The following is a 24,383-nucleotide window of genomic DNA, read 5'->3' as shown; positions in this document are numbered from 1 at the left end:
CCCTTCGAACGTTCATGCCTTCGAATAATGTGAATTATCTTTTAGTTTTCCTAAGAGACTTATACATTTTTGTTAAATATTGGTTGGCTTATCATCAATTGTTGATAATTCCGTGATAATTTAGTGTAAATCTCTTACGGAAAAGAAAAGAAATTCACATGATTCGAAGGCATGAACGTTCGAAGTGAGAGCACTTTCCCCTACTGTAATCTTTTAACTGGACATGAACAACTCAACGGCTTCCTCCCACATCAAGAAATAATGAATGACCCATACCTAAGAATATTTGCACTAAGCAAATATTATTGACTTTACACATTAACACACATCTTACACTTTATACATATTATGCCCAGCGCACAATATCTTTTGTTTTTAAATATGTTTACAAAAGTTCCTATGAGAGTGAGCGAGATGAGTAAATCTCGATTTCACTCACTCTCATTGAAATGTCAAAAACATGTTTACTAAACAAAAGTTATTGTGCGTTCGGCATTATGCCCAACGCACAATATTCAAGGCAGACGAAGGAGTTTACAACCTTAAAGTTGTAGCTTCTATTTATTTATTTATTTATTTACTTCCCAAAACTGTGCTCAATGCCCAACGCACAATAACTTTTGTTTTGTAAACATGTTTTTGACATTTCAGTGAGAGTGAATGAAATCTAAATATAGTCATCTCGCTTACTCTCACGGAAAATTTTGAAAACATGTTTACAAATAAAAGTTATTGTGCTCTGGTTATTATCAATAAATTCAGGAAAATAATAATAATAATAATGCTGACACAACATTCCATGAAGGAACTAGACCTTCCCTCAGGAAAATAAATTTTGATATTTTTTTGAGGCACCTTTGTCAAAAGTTTATGATCTGAATGAAACCCACTAAGTCCACCTAGTTTTTTACCACCGACAATTTAAAAAAACATGTCCAAAAAAACAGTAGGGGAGACTGGGGCAAAAAGTCACAAATCGAAAAATTCAAAATTCAATATCTTCCAAGATAAAAAAGCGGCTTAAATTTTTTCCATAGATACCTTCTTCAATGTCGTAAGTTTCTTACAATTCGAACAAGGAATTTAGAAAATAAAAAAATATATGAAAATTTTTAGCCCTATTTTTGAAATATTTTGCTTGGAGTAGATATCAATTATTACCTACTTATTTTCCAAAATTGATGCACTGATGAATATTTCCTAAATATTCCGAGTATTTTCCGACGAATAAATCAAATAATATAGAACCGGCGAGCGTCGGGGAATGGGGTACCTTAGAAAAAGACGATTCTTCCCAAAGCTTTCGGCTCTGAGTCCAAACCTTCCTCAGTGGTCAAATCTAGAATTTTCTTGCTTTGTCAATTGGTTTGGGGTTTCACAGGGCATGGGATATGGGGCTCTGCACTTTGAATTCTTGATATTTTTTCTTAATTATAGCTGTTAAAGATTTTTCTTGCTGTCTTTAATATGGACTCTTTTTGTGAGACTCTTTTTCTAAGAATCGTCATTTTCTAAGCTACCCCATCCCCCGACGCTCACCGATTCTCTATTATTTCCTAAATAATTTGGATTCCTTGAATACGAATCCGCTATCTATTTTAAAATTTCACAAAGGCTTTTTTCTCCAGATATCCTTTTATTAAGATTGACCACTTGGGGTAAAAAGTAACAAAAGGTATAGAGCAAAAAGTAGCAAAAATTGAAGCAATATGTGTCTCACGGAAAGAAACATCATTGCCATGTCTCGCCGCTTGTTGTTTGTATTGCTCAAACGATTTGTAGTCTTTTGTGTATTTTTTTTTAAATAGCTTGCAAAAGCGCTTTTTTCGTTCAGATAGAGAAAACGGTGTTGTACAAGAATGTAGATAAATAAATTTTATATCAAAATATGTCCTCTAGGTAATTTATTCAAATTTACGGAAGCCCGTAATGAAGCGAATCAAAATATGGTAATACCCCATGTCTGGTACTATTTGCCCCAGCATTTTTGAGAATGGTCACAAAATTACCTTTTAGGAATCGGCTGAATAAACGTATTTCCTTACAAAATAGAGGAAAATTACTTTCACTAAATTGTAGAGCGGTAACGGTGTAGATGCTCGAGTAGTTTGTAAAAAAAAATAAATAAAATATTCGTTTTGTGACTTTTTGCCCCAGTCTCCCCTAATGACTCGAGCACATCTTTTAGATCAGGAAAATTTTATAAAGTCAAAATTAACATCCCCCTCTTTCTTAAAAGCTTTGCATATGTCTATCACACTTTTTTGCACTATTCTTCTTCATTTGAATATTAAACCAAATTAAATTTAGTTTAGTTTAATTTTGAGACCAAAAGAGTAGAATAGACTTATGCAAATCTGTTGAGAAAGAAAGGGACGCGAATTTTGATTTCATGAAATTATACTGAACTAAAAGGTGTGTGTTCTGGAGGGGAATTCTGTAATTTTCGTGGCATTGTCACGCGTGAGTTCGAAACTTGACAATGCCATTCGAGCTTTTTTTTGTCATATCATACGAGTTCGAAAATGCAATTCATTGAATTTTCAATGAAATCCCTTTACTTGATTATTTAATGAAAATACAGTACGTATTTGTTGATTTGTTTAAGAAAATTCCTTGTCATTTGAATTGCCAGAAATCTCAAATATGTGACTTCTGACAATGCCACGTGAGCTGAAATCGCAATGTCACGGCTACAGAATCGCATTTTCGAAAAAGCTCTTCTAAGATTCGAACCCAATTTGTCATAAGGCATTGCCAGAGCGTTATGGCCTCTACACATTGGGAGCAATTTTTGTCAAAAATTGCTTTTTTGAAGGAAATTCCCTGCAGCGTTGTAGGGGGAAACGTCAAATTTCTGTCAAAAACGCAATTTTTGACGAAAATTGCTCCCAATGTGTAGACGCCTTTACAGAATTCCCCTCCTGGTCTACATTTCAAAATTATTTCGAGTCCTAATTGATCCAATTATTCTTTTCTTACGGCATTATTATTGTTAATATTTGTGATAAATCCTTTGTTTAACAAATGAAGGAAACAGTCTGAAAGAAAACCTGCGAGTTCTCAAAAGCTTTTTTGGCACAGAGCAGAAAAGACTTAAGAGAGAAAAATAAAAGTAGTTTGACTGACGATGAGAACTTAAATCAATTTGTAGGAAAACCTGGAATACTCCCCACTTAATGCACTTATAAATGCAAATATAAATACGCGTCGAAGCGTATTTTGTGAGTTTGCCGGGTGCTCAAAACTATACCTCGTTATACACGATAATATGTCAGACGGGTATTTATACAAAAGACTCTAAGTAGATTCTTATGCAACGACATATTATGCAGCTTTTCTGAGGCAGCTCTTTTTACCCCAAACCATCCCCATTCCAATTTTCCCGCGCTTTTCTTGGGGGGATTTCCTGGGTTCTTTGGATGGCAAAAACAGATCATACGAAATGCTCTTTTACCTTGTTCAACAGTGATTTTGCGTGATTACCCATTTCTTGAGAGAAAGACTGCATGGAAATCAATAAGATATAGGGGCTAAAGGAATATTGAAGTGTATTTGTCGCTTATTGGATTAGGTATAATAATATTTTGAAGAGTCTCATGAAATGCCACTCAATCCAGTACGAGGAAGTCTTCTAAAGTGATTTATTTTGTGCCCCATTCCTCAAGTTCTCATGTCATGTAACCACCTAGGTAATGAAGGTTTTCTTTACACGTTCTTCTTGTGGAACTTCCCTCCAGAGAAGAGAAATTGACCAGAGTTGGGAGGATTTTGTGTGTGATGGGTGTGAGGGAGTTAAGTGTTTGTATTTGTCCCTCCCAACCTACATCAAATTATCTAAAATCTCTTTCAAGAGTGAACCTTTCACTCCTGCAAAAGCTTCAGAGATTTCTCTCCTAAACCCCTCAGTCATATTCAATAAAATTCTCCTCATGCAATAATGAATATATTTCTTTTAATCCGAAATCACAGAGATGAGATGGAGGGACGAAGAGAGATGTCAAAAGAGGGCTAAATAATAATGAGATGAAATAAATTATTTGCTATCATTATATTGCGATTATTTGATATAATCCAGCCGATTGACGTGTCTCTTGAGCTCTCTGTCAAAAAAAAATCCCTCCTTGAATTAATTTAATTCTCTATCTTCGCGGGATTCCCCAGCCTTTCGCGGAATATCTTTCTCCTAACATTTTGCCAGGGGAATCTTCATCGTATTATTTGAACTAAAATCTCATCATCATAAATCCGAGATTTCAAAATCATCTCAGCACAGAGTTCATCAAATGAGAAATTCCGAGGAAAAGCCAGCCTCAAGATTCTGATATCAACTTTCTTGATACTGGAAGCACCCTATAAGACTGAATTGAGCATGGAATATCAACTGAAGTTGGAGATATGAAATAATACACTCTCGACCGGATATTGTCGATATCCAATCCCCAGCCATAACGCTTCACTGTACGTCTTTAATCCCTTCTAAAGAGGCTCCTACCACTCCTTGGCTCTCCTTCACCATTTAGACACGATCATTTTCTACCGGGGGTTATATTTGTCTGTCTTGAATCACTCAAGGATGGATGAAGATTTGGTTTTGATTTTTCTACCCTTATTTTATTACATTTCTTTGAAAAATATTCTTTTTTATTTTGAATTTTTTCATGGGTAAGGGAAGAGTACCAAGGATCGGAATGTTAAGAGACATCCTCGATATTTAGTTGCAAATATAAGCCACAAAATATTACTTGGTATTTTTGTGTATACTAATCGGTGTATTAGAGATCCAATTGACTATATCTGTGCATTTAGGTTTTAAATTTTTACAATAAATCAATAAAAAGCAGATGTAATTGCAACTATGTACTCTGTAGGATCGTCACGAATTTAATCAGGTGTCTCACGGTAAATTGATTTTATAAATTAAATTTGAGCTAATGCACTGCATTCTTATGAGAATTAAATGGTAAAAAGTAGCTAATAATTTTTAGAAATTCATTTGAATTGGTCTAACAATATGGTAATAAGTTGACGACCCGAGGAACACTGCCGATCGCTGGTGCTCTTGCCTTAAATATTTATCTTTTTACTCTTAACGGGGGTAATGAATTTAAGAACTTTTGCAACTTTTCAGATTGTGTGAACTTTCCTAATCTTCTATTAAGGGAATATGGGATACTTTTACCCAAATTGTCAATTTTCACAATTTTCGCTTTTCGATACGTTAGGATAGGATTAACTTGCAGAGGCATTAAACAAGATTTGCCAAGGTATTTTCAAACATTTATATGCATTAGAAAAAATTAAAAGGAAGGAATATGAGTAGGGGAGACTGGGGCAAGTCACAAAACGGATTTTTTATTTTTTTACAAGCTACTAGAGCGCTTTAAAAATTTCTAATTAGCGCAGTTTTATAGGAAATTTACGGCTCTATAATTTTGTGAAAGTCATTTTTCTCTATTTTGTAAGGAAATACGGTTATCGAGCCAATTTCTAAAAGGTAATTTTGTGACTATTCTCAAAAATGCTGGGGCAAATAGTATCAGACATTGGCTATCATCATATTTTGATTCGCTTCATTACGAGCTTCCGTAAAATTTAAAAAATACCTAGAGGACATATTTTCATAGAAATTTTTTTTCAGAGAAAAGTGAGAAAATGAGAAAAGCGCTTTTCAAGCTATTTTAGAAAAAAACACACAAAAGACTGCAAATCGTTTAACCAATGCAAACAACAAGCGGCTAGACATGGTAATGACGATATTTTTCGCCGTGAGGCATCAGAAATTGCTTCGCTTTTTTGTTACTTTTTGCTCTATACATTTTGTTACTTTTTACCCCAAGTGGCCATTTTTAATAAAAGGATTTCTGGAGAAAAGAACCTTTGTGAAATTCTAAAATAGATAGCGGATTCGTATTCAAAAAATCCAAATTATTTAGAAAATATTCACCAGTGCATCAATTTTGGAAAATAAGTAGGTAATAATTGATATCTACTGCAAGGAAAATATTTCAAAAATAGGGCTAAAAATTTCGATATTTTTTATTGTATAAATTCCTTGTTCGAATTGTAAGAAACTTACGACATTGAAGAAGGTCTATGGAGGCTATCTATAGAAAAAAAACTTGAAACGCTTTTTTTACCTTTGGAAGATATTGAATTTTGAATTTTTCGATTTGTGACTTTTTGCCCCAGTCTCCCTTATTGCACAAGTTGTCTGAGTGACAGACAAAAATTCAGTTCATTTTCGAAATTTAGCCTTTGCGGTTTGAAAGGAAAAGTTGTCGGCATTGAAATGGTACAAGGCAGAAACGCCATATCTTTTACCTGGCGAAGCAACGAAATCGGCAACATAACCAAACATTTAGGGGAAAACACAAAATGCCCTCCATTTGGTGGAAAAAATGTAAAATTATGCATTACGAGTTCTTGAAACTTAATAACCTAAAAATTAAAGACAACCAGAATCGTAAATCAGCTTTTGAAGATCGTTTTGAAGATCTAAATTTGATTTACATCAGATTAAGGTGCTGGACACACTAACTAACTTGTTTCTCGGCTAAAACCGAGAGACGGATTAGTCAAAAACTGATGAAAATGTAATGTATTCCTTATTTTGATTACATTTACTTTAAGTTGTCCTTGCTTAAATAGTAAATGTGTCTAGGGCCTAAAACGCGTATGACAAAAATTAATTCTAGGTTATAAATTTTTACTTATTTATAAAAGTATTTTTTATGCTATAGGGTAAGTGTGCCAAATTTCGGCATAGTTGCATATAAGCACCGAAGTCCTAAGTTTGAAATGCAATATTTTTTATTCATATTGATATTTCTTGTTACTTCCTTTTCGGGAAAGTTGTGTGGAACCTTGAAAACTAGTTTATCGTCTTTTTTTTCTTTAAATCACTTCCTAAAATATTGAAAAATTAATAAAAATGTGGACATTGCTTTGGGTAGTATTCCGGCCACTTTGAGTGAAAGACCGGCCACCTTTTTTCTGACCACCTTTTGTGACGCAACGGATAGAAAATTTCAAAACGTCTAACGGAACGAGTTTTAAATTTAGTTTAATACATTTGTATGACTCACAAGGCCTGAGATCCTCCGTGTAATTTTTCCTGAAGACCTGAAAAGTAGCATCTCAAATTTACAAGCAGATTCCCATAGCAATTTGCCTTTCCTGAACTCTTCCAAGGCCTTTTTCACATCATAATTTTCATAGAAGCGATGGTTTTTTTCTTCTCTGGACATTTTAGAACTCAGAATTAAAAATAATAAAATGAATAAGAAATTTAGGAACGCAAAAGATGTTGCCGGAATAGGCAACACTACCTCACCGGAGAGACGCTCACAAAGTATATACTTTTTTACACGAAATACAGGATCCAGCTGGGAAATTTCACTAGAAATTTAAAGATTGATTCCCTATTAACATAAACAGAAACAATCTTTAATGAAAACTAATCAATTTCCATGAAAAACACCGAAGGAATACCTTTTGCACTTCACTACAAATTACAAGACTGCTAGAAACACAATCGATCTGTCACATTTTTTGTATGACTCTTTCCACACTGAGTTTTTACAACGCAATTTAAATTCAAATTATACCTAAAATTTACCGGTCTTTGTGTTAATACATCCTAATATGAATAAATATTTAAAAACAAAATGAATTCATTGACTATTCGAAGATAACATACATAATTTTAATTAATTTATTTCCATGGTCGAAATTACACTCAAAGTGGCCGAAATTAGAAGCTGGCCGAAATTTGACACACTTCCCCTAACCAAAAATAAACAAATTTGAGCGTTTGCCTCATCGCTTGGTTAGGGGAAGGTGACCTACCTTCGAATGTGCCTGCTCCGAATGTAACAATTAGTTTCCTTTTTTTTTAGAGAGTAAAAGCAAAGGTAATCAGCAGGGGAATTCTGTAACAATATGGCAATGTCATATGAAAAATTTGAATCTGAAATGAATTGGATATTCGATTAGTTCTTCCGAATCGACTACTAAAATTTTTAAATTTCTATGACATTGTCATATTGTTCTAGAATTCCCCTACATGATACATTCCCCTAAATGAATATGTTATTTGATTTTCTACAAAAAGTTTCGTGCGAGACTAGGAATAATATTTCCAGTAAATTTACAAAAAAAAAAAAACATCTATTGATTTTCTACTCGGAACATCGTGTAAAAATACATTGTAATCTAATAGCTGAGCTTTACACTCCATCATCCCAAATCTCACGGATGAGGCTGATGATGATAGTGTATTGAGGGTGCCTGGGAAGCTCTGTGCTCTCATTGCGGTGGAAGATCCTTTGGGCGAAAGGAAGGGTGGCAGGAAGGGAATGCCTGGTATGGGATTGAGAGTGAAAGCAAGATAGAGTGGAAAGATCCTTAAGTCGAAGCGGCTTATCCATTCTAATTAGTATAAGACTCTCTATGCTTGCTCTTCCATCCCTCAAGCGTGCCCTTTCTTGAATCCCCAGACGAAAGAAGAGACGCCTCAGGAAATTGGAAAGGGTGGCAATTGTGGGGTTAGTAAAATTTCTAAGCTCTCTCTCAATGGTTGGAAGAAAATTTGCTGGAGTTTTGAATTTTGATATTTGTTGCCCCCAAAGAGTTAGTTAAATGGTGTTGAGGATTTTCCTAAAAGGAAATTTGTCGATTTTTTGTCTTCAATTTTCTTTTTTTCGTATTAGCCCAATTTATTTAGCATCTCAAAAGAAAGTGGCCTTTTTTTGCCCCTTGGAACTTTCCCTCTCACCAGATTCACATAGATAATTCCACCATAAAGCAAATGGTTAATTAAATAAAGTCATGGGTATGTTTCCCAACTCTGTTGTATCTTCTGGGGTGGGGAGTCATCTTCACAACAGAGCCACCCACACTGGAATACCGGTAGTGCTTTGGTCTGAGGAACATTGTGTTTTGGGGAGGTTGAATCATCGCTTGTGGAGCTGTTGCTCAGATCCTCTGGGTTGGTATATAAGCTTTCGGATGTTATTTTAAATCCGGCTTAGGGCTTGATGGGGTTTTTGTCGGTTAGATTTCGCACTAAAAAGGAATCTCCAAGATTAGCCGTCACGAAAGCAACAGATTAACTCTTCAGTGATGAATGTGAGAAATATGTGCAAATGCTGTTTTTCCAATCAACAATACAATATGCTAGAGCCTCTATTGTCTCAAATTTCAAACAACCAAATCGTCGATGGCAGTTTCTAAAATCTCAAATATTGATTTACAGATTAAGCAACTTCCCCTCTCGGATACCCTTCAATGTCTTTGCCTCAGCTATCTCCTCATTTTTCTTTTTATTCCTCAACATCATTCTTAGCGTCTCTCCTTTCAAATACAATCCATCGGAATTGAAAGAAATTGCGAGGAGTTAGGGGTGGGTCACCCCTTTCATCCATAACACAAATCCATTCAGACAAAGGAGGAAAATCGCATAAGAGAATAGAAGCCGCGACAGTTGAAGCATTTCGTTAATCCGTCGAGACCCCGACGACTTGAACCCTTCACTCAAGAGTTGGAAATCTTTCATCCCTCATCGAGATCGAGGGATGCACACGAGGGATCTCTTTGAGTGTGTATTTTTTTCTCGATGGAACAAAACCTCATCTTCCCCCCTCGACGGATTTGTGAGACATAAAACCGGAACACAATACATAGCCATGGAATACTCTTGGTGAAAGGGTTTCCGGCTCTCGTGCAGGGTGGATTGATGACGAGTCGTGAAGGGTAAAAGTCACAAGGTTGCGTCAACTTTGAGCATTTTTCGGGTAGATAATATTACTAAGGTTACGTATTTGAATATCGGACAGTACAGAATGCTGAACAAATCAATTTTTAAGTTTGGACATCAAGATTAATAGGTGGAGATGGGGCCACTTTAACCCATTCAGTCAATGTACCAGAAATACTTGAGATAGAATGTTCATATTTTGGGATTAGTTTCCTACAGATTAATAGATGATTTTTTTGAAAAGAAATAATTTTTATCCACTATGGGGGCGCGGGGAGCCGCCCTCAAACACACGTCTTAACCGTTACTGAATTTAAATTCTGTGCATTAATTCATTATAAACTCTATTGCTTTAGATAGAGAAACTATCCAAGAAAGCAAATTGGCAACCAGAATTCAAATCTGGAAAGAGGAAAGAGGCAAATTTTAATAAATTCGACGGGATGTCGAATTTTCCGTCCGCCATTTTGAGCAAAAATTTTGCATGATCTACCGCTAGGCAAGAAAACAATAACCAAATGTATTTTCATCTCTGTCGGAGTATTTTTTCCAAGTAATTGAAAAACTAAGGTTACTAAAAATCCATTCTCGAAAGCAATTCGAGTATCAGTTGCCCAGGAATAAATCATTTAAAATCACTCAATTTGCGTATGATGTATAATACCATTATACGATTTTTTTTTGCATATTTCTAATGTAAACCAGGTTTTAACACGATGTAATTTGAATAGATAAAATAATTGTAGATCTAAATAAAATAATTGTAAACACTAGCTTCATTGAGAAATAGATGAAAAAGTCATACGAAATCTAGCCCCACAGCTCAAAGTAGTTCCACCTCCCCTTATACTTAATAATTCAAAAAATATTTAATTTTATAGAAATTTGAAGAATATTTAATTAATTCGTAATCAAGTTTTTAAGTCTGAAGAATAAAACTGCTTGTCCGGAATTTCGTACTGTCCGAAATTGCAAATATTCCTCTCCGGAAAACTTAAGCTAAACACGAAAAAATAGCGGCTGAGTATAGTAAGTTCGAATGGGAAGAATTTTTAACAATATTTCATAAAAAAGTATCTTAAATTAATTACAATTAATTAAACCAAAATTAATTGCAATTGAATTTAAATAAAAATATATGTAAACGAAAAAAGGAAAAGAAATATCTTATGCTTCCCACTTAAATTTTCTTAATTTTTATTGTGTTAAATTTATTATTATTTTCTTAAATTATTGATTTTTATTAATGGATGTTATCGCTGCCATTTTCCAAATTGATAGCCTTGGATCTTCACAAATCATCGTCTGAGCGCGTTGAATTATTTCAGGAGTCCTCACGGAAGGTTTCTTGACGTGTTTCTTCTTGATCGATATGTCGATACTATCTCCTGACCCATTGGCTTTCTGAAATTTGCGGGCGATACGGTAAACTGTGGCTTTTGTGTACGAGAAGAATTTAATTATTTCTATTTCAGTCCGACCGGCGCGGAGGGCTTTAGTAATGGCCACGCGGCGATTGTTCTCTTCACTTGATTTCACCATTACAATTTTTTCCGCTTATAAACTATCAGCTGATATACCTAGCTTGTAAGAAAGCCGAGTAGCGACATCTATCGAGCAAAAGAATGGCCGCCAACAGACGTTATAGTCAGTCTCAATTTAGAACACGCACCCTGTAACATATTTTTACCCTTCTGAATAAATGACGTTCAAAATATTTTTAAGCCACACCCCCTAGGAAACTTATAGCCAACTGAATTATACATTAACGGATTAATTGCTAAATAAGGGTATAATACTTACAGAACCCCTACTGTGCTAAATCATCAATGCCATTATACGGGCTTCAGACCTGAAGCTTAGCCTCAGGCCTATTAAGGGCAACTTAGCCATTAGATTTTGAAAAAAAAACAACAAAATTGTTTGTTGTTAAGATTTTTGAGGCCTTTGGGAACTGGGCTAAACTTTCAGTCTGAAGCCAGTATTACAGTTTAAGACAGATTTCGATTAACCTCATTCGTAAATAAAAAACAACACTTACATTTATTTTTCTGACAGAAATACGAAAAAGTAGGAAAATCTGCATAATCTAAATGTTTCTTTTGGATTATAGGGTAAAATGAGGTAATTTGGAACCATTTATAATTTGGAACACTTGTGATTTTCTCACTGTTTCAGATTAGCAAAGAAAAAACAAAGACCGCAAAATAGAAAAAGGCGATTAAGAAGAAAAAGAATATCCTTTTGAATCTGTAAAACAGTGAGAAAATCTCAAATGTCCCAAATTGTAAAAGATTCCAAATTACCTCATTTTACCCTATACAATTTACCATGGACTTTTTAACTTTTCGCTTTTAAAGTTGTTTCTTGTCGGTAATACGATGATGGACGCAAAATTTCATGTCTCTCACAAAGATATAGTACAATACGTTAAAAATACAACATCAAAAGCAAGCGGTATTATTTTTTTTCTTAAAAAAGATAGATAATTATTCTAAGATTTCAGTAGCCACAGTTATCTACGTCTTGGGCGTGGCCTATTTTTCTATTTCCTGGACAGTTTGCGGAAAAACAGCACTGTTTTATTTTCAATATAAAATTGTTAATATTCCTCTATTCGACTCAGGGTGATCTTCGAAAAGACTGAGCTTGTAAAATTTAGCATTAAGTGATCAGTGCAAATTACCATGCAGTCAGTATATAGCATAGGGGAAGTACTCTCCCTTCGAACGTTCATGCCTTCGAATAAAGTGCATTTCTGTTACGTTTTGTCATATGGAATTGTCACACTGTTAAGATAAATTAAAAAATAATATTTACAATGCAGTAGAATTTAGTAAGGATAATATCATTTAGGTTATTTGTTTAATTTCTTAAATATCTCCTTCCGCTCTCAAACAGACGAAGTTTTTGTGGAAAGTCTACGTCCTTTTTCTACGCCCTGAGGCTAAGATTGAATTGATGACACTTTAACCAAGGTGATTTTGGTAGAATTCGGTGCTAAACTCTTTCTCTCACCCCTTTTATTTTTATTGATCCAATAAGAAGGAGTATAAAACGTGCTCTCAAAATCTCAAATTCTCCTTTTCTAAAGTGTATAATCGGCATGCGGAGGGTATAATTCAAGATAGGGTGGAAATAAGGGATTAAGATTTTCCCCAGTTCCTTGCTGTAATAACATAACGAAAAGGGGTTATGTCTCATTTTCTTTTTTTTTTTCTAACCAAACCAAACCCCTCTTGGCGATTTCTACTTCATTTTTCAAGTGGATAGAGTGGAATGTCGAAAATTTCCATAAGAATCTCACCCTCTTCTTGGGTAATCAAGATGATTTATTGGAATTTTTATATTCAACGCTAAAATTCTCACTTAATTTTTCTTTTTCACAGTTAAATCCACGATTATATTAAACCTCCTTTTCCTCATCGGTTTTTTTTTCTTTCCTTTAGTCCTGTGTTGGATGTGAGAGATGGTGCAAAGTATTGTAACACTTTCATCGTTGAACTTGGTGCACAAAGCTTAAATTGTGTTGGTTCAAAGTTTTAATTCTCTCAAATCTTACCTCTTGTGTGCACCCTCCATCATTTTGGCAAATGATTAAAGTGACGCGATGGGTTGAATGATGCGGAAATAAGGATGGGATTATTCAATTGGGTTCGAGGGAGTTAATGAAAATATTCTAAGGAGAAAGGAAGAGCGAGTCCTAGTTTGGCAAAATCCTTTTCACGCACGTAGATTTCAAATGCCATAATTACCATCAATATTGGGCTTTCCCTCCTTTTTTTGTGCGGGAGATGGGATAGGAGAAAAGCCGTGAGAGAGCTCTTAAGGATTATTGATGAAGAGATGAAAGCTCTGTGATTTTAAATGGTTCACAAGTTCATTCTTGCATGATGTCTCTCTTTTTTTCCGTCACACCAAAAATCACTCTTTGGGGAATCTCTTGGCTCAATCCCTGTGACTTGTCGCGAAGGAGCTTTTACGATCAAATGGGGTGGCAATGAAGGAGTCAAGAGTGAATTTGATGGAGTGGAAAATCCACCAATCATGATTTCAGACAGGTGTCATGCGATTTTGTGACGCCACCGTTTTCTTGTTTATTCCTGCAACAACCCCCAAAAAATTTACCATCAATTTTGAGGACCCAAAAAGCTTCATCACTTGAAAAGTTTAGGGGAGAGCGGGGATTAAGGTATACTTATTCTTTAATTTTATGAGATTTTTAAAATTTGTGTTTAAATATTTAAATATATTTTTATATAATTAATTATATATTTTTAATATTTAATGGACTGTTGTACGCGATAATTAGTTTTGGTCATGGCTGAATTTCCGATTAACGAGGCAATCGATAAACGAATTAGGGGAAGGCTTTGATCGTTCTCACATACGGTACCTTCAAACACTTCATATTTCTCCCATATTCCTTTATGAATCTCACATATAGCTATATATTGTAATAGCTAGCCTTAAATCACATCTTTCCTGAAAAATTGAGAGTCTAATTCTTTTTTCCTAGTTTCAGGAAGCAAAAAATAAAAACAGGTCCAAAACTGTAATTTTGCTGTGCAATACTTCAGACGATTGTGCACAATTAATATCACTTTTCTGAAAAACTACTATCACAGAGGGTAGAGGGGTTATTAGGGTTCAGATTTATGTAAAAATCTTTTAGGCTGAACAGGCACTTTTTGTGGGTGGTAGAAAATTCACACACTTGACTCACATTCATCGATCGCACATAGAAGACATTGCTTTTTCAGACAATTTCCAGGAAACTTCATTTTAGATGCGATCCCTCATATTCACATCTATTGCAATCTACCGATTTGATCCACCACTAAAAAGTTAAACTTAAAAATCTTAAAGTTGATAAACAAGAAGTAATTTAACTCAAATAGGCTGCAGTTGAGTAATTTTTAAGCAATTTTGCATTTCTTTGATATAAAAATATTTTTCAAGCTTGCACAAACTGAATGTGCAATGAAAGAATCACATGCACAATAAGCTCACACAGTTTACAACTGGTTTTTGACAATCTTTGACATAACCTCACTTTTGTGTTGTTTTTTTTTTTAAAAACGACACGTTGCAAAATTTACGGTGAAAATGGGGTGTTCAATGATGGCGTGAATCGTGTGCGAAGATGGAAACTTGACTGAACTATCGCACAAATCGCCATTAAATTTTCATTTTTCTCTGGAGGAAAATATAAAGATTTCCTGGGATTTTGTGGGGTGGGATTATGAACCTTATAAGTAAGACATTTTTTTGGCATAGTTGGAGAATCCATACGGTTTGCATGGTAGTCAGAAAAAATCACTGAACTTGAACATCATTTTTGTGTGCGAAACATCAAAGATTCCCTCTAGTAACCAGTAACCAGTTGTGACTGGCTATTTTCAAGAATTTGACCTCTGGAATTAGATTTCTACTTAAATAAAAACTTTAGGAAATTTTAAAAATTTTGATTTCAGTTTAATTTTTTTTAGGATATTTTTTTTAATATTAACTGATTTAATTTAACGTCACAGGAAGATGCTTAAAATTATCTTAAAATTGTTGACATAGAATAAGACCTTAAATCTTATAAAACAGACATATTATAAGATTCAAATTACCGCAAGTAATTTTTTTTTCTATTTTGTCTAAGTATCTGAAAACATTTAATTCTTAGTCGTATTTTGTAATATGAATCTTTAAAATAGTTTTTATTAAACTTCATATTGAAATTACAGTGTTATATTGTCGTTTACAGTGCTAAAATGTAAGGAGATTCTGTAACAGTATGACAATGTCATATGACAAATTTTTGTGAAGTACATAAATAACATTTTTGAAGTACAGGTAAATGATTTGCAAAAAGAGAAATTTTAAAAAGTATTTTTTTATTTTATTATCCACCTGATTATCGATGGTAAAACTTTGTCAAGAAACTTTTGGCCGATAGGGGGAAATGGGGTACATTTCAGTGTGGGGCAGCTTTGAAATTGGGATTTGATTAATAATAATCTCGATATGATTAATAATAATCTAAATAACGTAATTGAGGAAGATATTTTTCATATTATTTTTTTAGTTCAATTGATTATCTTTTAATTTTTTTAGACAAAAATATTGAAAGAAAAATTATTTAAAAGTTACTATTTATTGATGATTTTTTATAAAATTTAAAATTGTGTAACATGTAATACAAGTCGATCACGTAGCTTTAATTAAAACTTCTAACTGACATAAAGCACTTTTAAATAATTGAGGTAATTTTCTATACATTGAACTTTAATTTCTTGACCCGTATTATAGTATTTTTACCTTTTTTTCTTTAAAAATTTATTTCGAATTATTCGAGGAAATTGATGTTGGTTGTTTTTTTAATGAGAGATGGGTAATAAACTGCTATAACAAAACTATTACTATCTATTTGCTATTCATAAAAATGTATCAAAAATTACGAATTTTTAAATTCTCATAATGAAAATTGATTTTAATTATTTTTTATATTTCCAATTTTTTTTAAGAAAATTCCTTTTGGAAAAAGAAACTACAATACTTAAATAGAATATTTTTCCTTAAAGTGAAAAATATTATTCATTAGTATTGTTAGAAAAATTACTTAAATTTTTGGGCTATTTTTGTCCCTATCGATCATAGAGATAAAAATACACCGTATCAGACTCTGTTAGATTTTCTAGGGTTAGATATAAGACTTTTTTTTTACTGATTTTGTTTATCGGTTTCACTTTTATTGCTGATTTTCGGTCAGCGAAAACTGTCTCGTCGTTAAAGGGTTAATGAGCAATCATATTTATGCTATTTTTAATTAATTTAAACCAATTTTTTTATTCCGGTATGTTCCTGAACATCCCCTCTGTCCCCTATTTCTTAATGCTTCTTATTTTTAACTGAAAAAAAACTCCTTTCCATTTGTCGGTGTGATTTTATTTCTGCATGTCTCATCTTCATCCACTTCATTGACGATGATTAGATGATGAAAAGCACTGAGTAAAACTGGTGAAAAGTCTTTTCCTTTTGGCAATTGTGCCTACAATTGGGGTTGTATGTGGTATTAAGATGATATTATTCATGAATGAACAGTTTGGGAAAATTAATTTTCATACAATCCATATCCTCTGTACCTCTCACTCTACACAATTTCCCACCTTGGAGTTTAGCCTGTGTCCGGTAGAACCCAAACCCCGGGGAAGAGTGTCTGGGAAAGGGTCAGGAGTGGGTGGGAGCTGAAGGGGTTTTAGTGGAGAGATTTATCAAGAGGCGGGGGATGTGGATGTGGTATGGAAGAAAAGGTAGCCCCAGTATATCCCTTCTTGCATCTAAAATAGTTTTCGAAGCAGATTTTCTCTAAATCTATGTGGATAAGTCCGAAAGCTAACTGACCGTTCTCTACTTAATGTCACCCTGAAGTGGTCCAGCAGATTCTTCCCTCACACACTCTGTAACCCAAACATTTCCCCATCTCAACCTCCATTCTCAACTCGGTGTAACTTGATATTTTGCAGCGAATCTAGTTCCAGATAGAATGGATTCCACTGGGACACCAACTAATTCCTGGTCAGAATGGTCAAATCTTCGGTTAAATATTCAAAACTCTGTGGAGGCATAAGGTAGAGATTTCATTTATAGAGGTTTAACTGGACAAAGGTACTTGAAGCTAAAAGGGTATTATCGAGTTAACATTGGGGATTATATTTGCACAAAATATTCACTGACACCACCACAACTTTCCTCACCCATCCACCTCATTTTTCCCCTGCTCTTAGCACAAAATCCTTGTGGACTTGATAAACTCACCAACAGTTTTGTGTTTTATTGTTGAGCAAATAATATAGCCATACTGACGAGAAGTTAATTAAATTCTAAACTTTCTTTCCTTCCTCGTGGGAATTCTACACCAAAAGATTTTCATTAGAAATGCTACTTTTTAACAAACATTTAACGGTATTTCCTGTGATAGTTTATCAAAAAAAATTACAAAAGGATTTGTCGGACTATCAGGGAGTAATTGACATTAATATTTCCCTGTGTAATATTCCTCTAGCGGATTTCCTTAGGAAAACTTTAAGTATGTCTAAGGAGAGTTCAATATCATCTACAGTCGAGTTCCTCAAATTTGAACTCCTCAAATTTGAACGACGGTTGCATTCAAAATGTAAAATATGAGGTTATGTAAAAGAAATTTTGCATGAAGTCTGAATAAGAACTATTTTTCTCTGGTGTTTCCTCAATATTGTCGTATTATATTAATTTCCTCAAAAAATTCCACCTTTTTAACAACAAATTAAATTGATAAAATTCTCTAAAGTCCTTTTCCTTAATTTAAGAAAAGTGAATTTTAGATGAATTCCGTTACGTTTTTGAAAATATTGTTCAAATTTGAGGAGTGAGAAATGTCATCTATACCCCCCAAATGTACAAATTTGAGGAACTCTACTGTATAATTTTTTTCATAACGCTAGATGCTTCCATAAGGAGTTGGCTGTTTTTCTGCTAGAGGGAGTGTGAAGCATTGTGCAAATGACGTTTCATTTGTCAATTTTTGAATTTCGCCGTTAATTAATGCCGAACCTATAAGAGAAATGCATCGTAAAAGAGTATTACACTACTCATTGAAATTTTGAATGGAATTCCAAAGTATAAATGAAATCCTTTCAAAATGGTGCATACTTTATTTAATTTTGCTATAGAAAAATTAGCACACAGATAAATATTTCGTAAAATTGTTCGTAAATGTTTGTGAATTTCTTTTGGGGGCTTAGAAAATGTTCGTAGATCTATAACCCTTTAAGGACGATTGGAACACCGGTGTCCCATAAAGAAAATAATTTTTCCTGACCACCTACAGTTATTTTTTCCTTATGTATGTGCGTAATCGCAAAGTAGAAGGTTGAAGGAATCTAGGATATTTTTTGGAAATCTCCACCTATTTGTTATATAGTAAATTTTTAAGCTAAAACATGACAAATTTTTAAATTTTCATAATGAAAATTAATTTTAAATTTTTTTTTACTTCCAATTTTTTTTAAGCAAAACCGTTTTGGGAAAAGAAACTACAATACTCAAACATAATATTTTTCATTAGATTGAAAATTATCATTCATTAGTATTGTCAGAAAAATTACTTAAATTGTTTGGCTATTTTTGTCCCTATCGTTCGTAGAGGCAAGAAATACATCAAATCAGACTCTGTTGGCTTTTCGAAGCCCAGATATAAGACCTTTTACTGCTTTTGTTCACTGGTTTCATTGTTATTGCTGATTTTCGGTCCGCGAAAACTGTCTCGTCGTTAAAGAGATAACCCATTCAAAAGTTTGTAAAAGTTTGCACTTTTTCACAAACATTGTTCGTTACATGATCACTTAACGAGTAATTTTTGTTCTCTTACGAACACCTGTTCGTGAATGTTCGTAAACACATTGAAAAATGTTTGTAAAATTTTGTCATTGGTTCGTCAAGTATTGCGAAACAAACAGAAATATGCGGAAAAATGTTTGTTAAGGAACAAAAAATGTTAGTCAACAGATCGTTTAACGAACAATGTCTACGAGAAATGTACAAACTTTTACGAACTCTTTAGTGCGTTATACGATCTGGGAGCATTTTCTAAATCCCCAGGTATTGACAAACATTTACGAACGATTTTACGAAGTGTTTTTTTTTTCTGTGCAGTGGATTTGTGTAGGAAAACTTTAAGAATGTCTATGGAAAATTCAGGTTGTTCCATGGGAAATTTTCAATAGGGGAAATGGGGTACCTTTAAATTGGAAATCTCTAAAATTACGCTCTTTTCTCCTATTTTTAACTTCAGATTTGATTTGTGGAGATAAATTATGGCATTTACACACTAGAAGCATTTTTCGTCATGAAAAATTTCGCCTTAAAAAAATGTGACGTTTCTGCCTATAACTGGAAATTTTCTTTAAAAACCATATGTTTTTAAATTTGCTCCGAGTGCGTAGACGCCTTTATATTTCGGAAAGGAGAACTTTCACTTACAATTAGAAGAAAAACCGTTTTTAAAGGTGCCCCAATTCAAATATGGCCCACTTCCCTCTAATGTCAGACGGATTCATAATGATTTGACTATTTTTCTGCTAGAGGGAGTGTAAAGCATTTTAGGATACAGAAATGACGTTTGGCCCGTCAATTTTTGAAGTTCGTCGTTGAATAACGACAAAACTGTATGCGAATCACTTCGAAATTATTAAAAAAAAAAGTTATCTTTTGCTATTAATCGTTCAACTGAAATTGCCTTTAAAATTGTGCATATATTACTTACTTATGTTGGTCTTAATTTTATTAAAAAAAAATATGTAAAAAATGTGATTTATAATAAAACCGCCTATTGCAATGATTTAAATTCTTTCTTGCTCAAAATCGGAAAAATTCATAAGAAAATAATGAAACAACACTCCAGAATTTTCCTGAGAAAAATCCTCTTATCTGAAACTCTATGAAAGTTGTGCAAAGGAAAATTTCCCATTCTGTCCTCAAAATTTTAAGGGATTCGTCGCATGGAGAAACTGTCTATAACTTGTGTTTCCTAAGCAAATTTCACCTCAAACTCCCTGTGTCGAAGTTATGTTCCTTGTGCAAAAATGCATTTAGATTTATTTAAATGGTATAGAGAGTAAAATAATATTAACTTTGTAGTCACTGGGAATTAGCAACTCCATTGCTAATACATTCACAAAGGAATTAATAATCCCTTGCATCATATTTTGCTTCTGTGCCTGATTAATTATTTCCATCCATCATTAGATGATGCTCCCACTATTCTGGTGGTTTGATTCATGCAAAATACTTAATGATTTTTCACACAAAACTTCCACGGCAGAGCTCTACGTAATCTCATTGTGGGTATTCTTAAGACCTTTCTTGCATTTCAAGAGTATTTTCCTTCCAGACTCCCAGAGACTCTATTTCAAATATTGAGTTTGGTTGGGAAGTTGAATATGTTGAGCTCTGATTAATGGAAAAAAAATTAGCTTATTCTCTATCCCCTAATAAATATTCAATGGTATTTCTAAGGAGACAATCTTTTTATTTTCCAGCTGGAAGACCATCAGATGTTTGCAATTCTTTCAATAAATCAGACTCTAAGAATTTGAGATTTTTTTCTTTTGTAGGGATGGAATTGATCTTAAGAATTGTAAAATAAATTACCAACAAACAGACAATTTGTGTTAGCTCTTATCTTAAGTCTAAGGAAAATATTAAAAAGAAAATTTGACTTAATAACTACGAAAATCAGATATAAAAAATTGTTTATGTGTAGTGAAATATTTAATTACAAAGAAAAAAGCATTTCGTAAAATTGTTCGAAAATATTTGTGAATCTCACAACCCACAAAAAAGTTCGTAAAAGTTTGTACTTGTTCGCCAAACATTAATCGTAACATGATTGCGCACTTTTTGTTCTTTTACAAATATTTGTTCATAAATGTTCCTAAACACAATTGACATTTGTTCGTAAAGTTTTACCTGTTAAACAAACATGTACGAACAAATGTTTGTAGAACAGAAAAAAACGTTTGTCATACGATCATTTTACGAACAATGTTTGTGTAAAAGTACAAAATTTTACAAATCTTTTAATGGGTTATACGACTTACGAGTATTTCGTAACTCTTCAGGAAGAATTCACAAATATTTATATTAGATTTTACGAATTATATTTTTTAACTAAAATATTCGTTTTTATTAAAATGTTTGTATAATTTCTTAGTTTTTTACAAAGATTATGCACAACGCACAATAACTTTTAATTGGTCAACATGTTTTTGACGTTTCAATGAGAGTGAGTGACATTTAGATCTAGTCATCTCGCTCATTCTCATGGGAAATTTTAAAAACATATTTACAAACAAAAGTTATTGTGCGATGGTCATTACTGATCATATTTTTGTTATTAAACAAACATTTGTTCGTACATTTTTGTTTGTCTGACGGAACTTCACAAACAAATGACAAAATTTTGAGAACAGTTTTCTGTGGTTTAATTTAGCATCCACTGCCGTCTTCGCGTTGGTGACCATTTTCCAGAATATTAAATCATGTTTTATCATATTTCTGGGCTATTTGTTAAATATTTTAACAAAAATATTGAAGATTTACGAATTAAAGAAAACACGGGAAAATTGTAAACACTGCGATATTTTTAATCTAGACATCAGTCTAGATTAGCAATTCTTTTCGTCAGTCTTCAAACCGGAGATATTTACTTAAGTTCACAATTTGAGGTTAGGTCAATCATAACCTCAAATTTTACAAAAAGTCTTAACAAAATGATAATATTCAGTTCATTTTTTTTATCATTTATTTTATTATATATTGAAGATTGATTACTCAAGTTAATAGTGTTTTGTACATTTTAATGTTATTTAAATTATACAATAAAATTTAATGAAGGTTAATGTTATTTTGTACCTAATCTTACTGTATTATCACACTTGCACATTGAAATTTTAATATGATTCTCATTAATTGTCGTTGGTGAGAGTCCAAATGTGTAATTTATGTGTTTGCATCATTTTATATTCAAAATTTGATCTATTTGTTGATAAGAAGGTAGACTTGACCCGAATAATTTGATATAAATTGATTTATAGCATTAATGCGAAAAATTAATGTGATTTTCTCTTTAATTTTTTAATGTGAAAAATATTTATGCTTTAGGTAAATTTAAACTTATTTTTGCAGGCCAAGTCCACTTCTTTATCAATAAATAGAAAAACCCTAAATATTAAGTGACTCAAAGACACAAATAACATATTTGGACGCTCACAAGCGACAATTAATGTGAATCACATTAAAATTTTAATGTGAAAGTGTGATAACGCCGTTAGTCTTCAAGTTGAGACATTCAACATCTATTTAAACAAATAAATAAATTTAAATTTATTTATTTTTTGTTTTAGCAAAATCCCTGCCCCTTCATTGTATCGTGGAGTCTGTGACGTCCCTTCAGGCCTCTCTTAGCACTGACTCTCGTGGTCCTTGGAAGAGGAGGTCCAACATTGAGATGGACAGCTATGTGATTGTGCCAGCAGTAACTCAATTCTGCAACATTGTCAACACAGCCCTTCAGCGACTAGGCTACTCCCCGGAAACATCCCAAACAGCCCGCGGGAGCATTGTGATTAAGAACTGGAAGCCTCTGTCGCTGGAGAAGATCTGTGACAGTCCAATGGTGACTGTGGGGGATGTTCTGGGTGAACTGACATCTGTGATCACACTGAGAATTGTGATCCTTCGCACGAAGCCCTCAACTCTGTCTGAGATCAAAGACAAACTCCTGCGATTGCTCATCCTCCAGTCTCATGCACTACTTCGGTCTTCTGGGTGTCCCCTCGATGAGGTAAGTGACCTTTGATTTCCCTGAGATCTTAGCAATGCTAATCCCTTGCTCTTTTAATCTGCGGACAGTGGAACAATTGTACCAAGATAAATATTGACATTATTTTAGAATTTTCTTCAGAATCTAATTAATTCGGCACTAAATCTCTCTCGTCTTAATCCGCAATCATTAACATTGTACTTAAAGAAGCGAGAAAAGTTGGGGTAGGAGGTGGTTTATGGAGTGGAGCGCCTTGGAAAATCACGTTGATGTGCCGCGTGGAAGAAGTTGTATAAACATTTTGTGAAACATGTTTTCCACGCTGTCGACCACTGAATTTTCCCCATCTACGGAGAGATTGGGATTTTCCCTATGCCTCGCGAGTTACAAATTGAATAACACTTGGGGAGACTCTTGGGGTATATATTCCTGTGTTAAATACTTTATATTCACCCGGGGACTAATAAGATTACTCACTTGGGGAATAAATTAGAGATCAAAGATACAGACACATGAGACACATTCTTGAGAAACATCGCTACCGATAAAACTAATATCGCATTTTGTGTATAATTAATCGGATCAGGATAATCAGTATTCGGTGGATGTGTAAATTTTCCACATTTATGTCTCCCTTATAGGGGAATATTATAGGGAGATTTTCCATCGGAAAATTAATATTAATCTGGCGACAATGTTTATTCATAGAACAGTTAAATCGAGCCTCCATGGGAAAACCGATTTCCCAGGCACTAATTGGAATAATGCTTGATTAACGTTGGGGCACCTTTAATGAATCCTTGGGAACTTATTATACGTTGTTGCACAAATTTTCGTTATATTTTCCTATCAGGCTTGATCAAGGGGCGAATGTTAGATCGGAACAGATGTACAGGTTAAATTTTTATTCGAAATTTCATTAGCTTTTTAAGGTTATGTTCAACATAAGCTCACATTGTCAACAAATTAGTGGTTATGTTTTTAAGGCATGACTGAATAAATTTTTAATAAACGTGGTTTACAAAAAACATTCTCTTTCGGTAAAATTTTGTAGCACAAAATTCTAATTTTTGAAAAACATTTTTTAGGTTAGAATTTAAGAAATTATTATTATAGTATAGTCTCGCTATAGTCCATATTTTGTTCCATATTTGACACTTGGGTCACAGTATAGATAGTTCATGTCATTTTTTAAAATTATTAACGACTTTTAGTATTGAAATTGCTCCACGGCTTCCACTTTCTTTGCGATTGTGGTACTTGTCCTCA

At 33.5% G+C, this 24,383-nt stretch overlaps 1 protein-coding gene across 1 annotated transcript in view; it reads left to right on the top strand.

Annotated features, from left to right (window-relative positions):
• Positions 1-24,383, top strand: part of LOC129800489 (DNA-binding protein SATB2) — an 84,621-nt gene that overhangs the window by 54,521 nt on the left and 5,717 nt on the right. Inside the window, exon 3 of the mRNA XM_055844906.1 lies at positions 22,696-23,135. Coding sequence (XP_055700881.1) covers positions 22,696-23,135 — 440 coding nt within the window. The remainder of the gene's footprint in view (positions 1-22,695; positions 23,136-24,383) is intronic.

The sequence above is a fragment of the Phlebotomus papatasi genome, chromosome 2 (genome assembly GCF_024763615.1).
Source record: "Phlebotomus papatasi isolate M1 chromosome 2, Ppap_2.1, whole genome shotgun sequence".
Taxonomy (NCBI): Eukaryota; Metazoa; Arthropoda; class Insecta; order Diptera; family Psychodidae; genus Phlebotomus; species Phlebotomus papatasi.
Note: the sequence above shows the minus strand (reverse complement) of the source record. Positions and strands in the feature narration are given on the sequence as shown.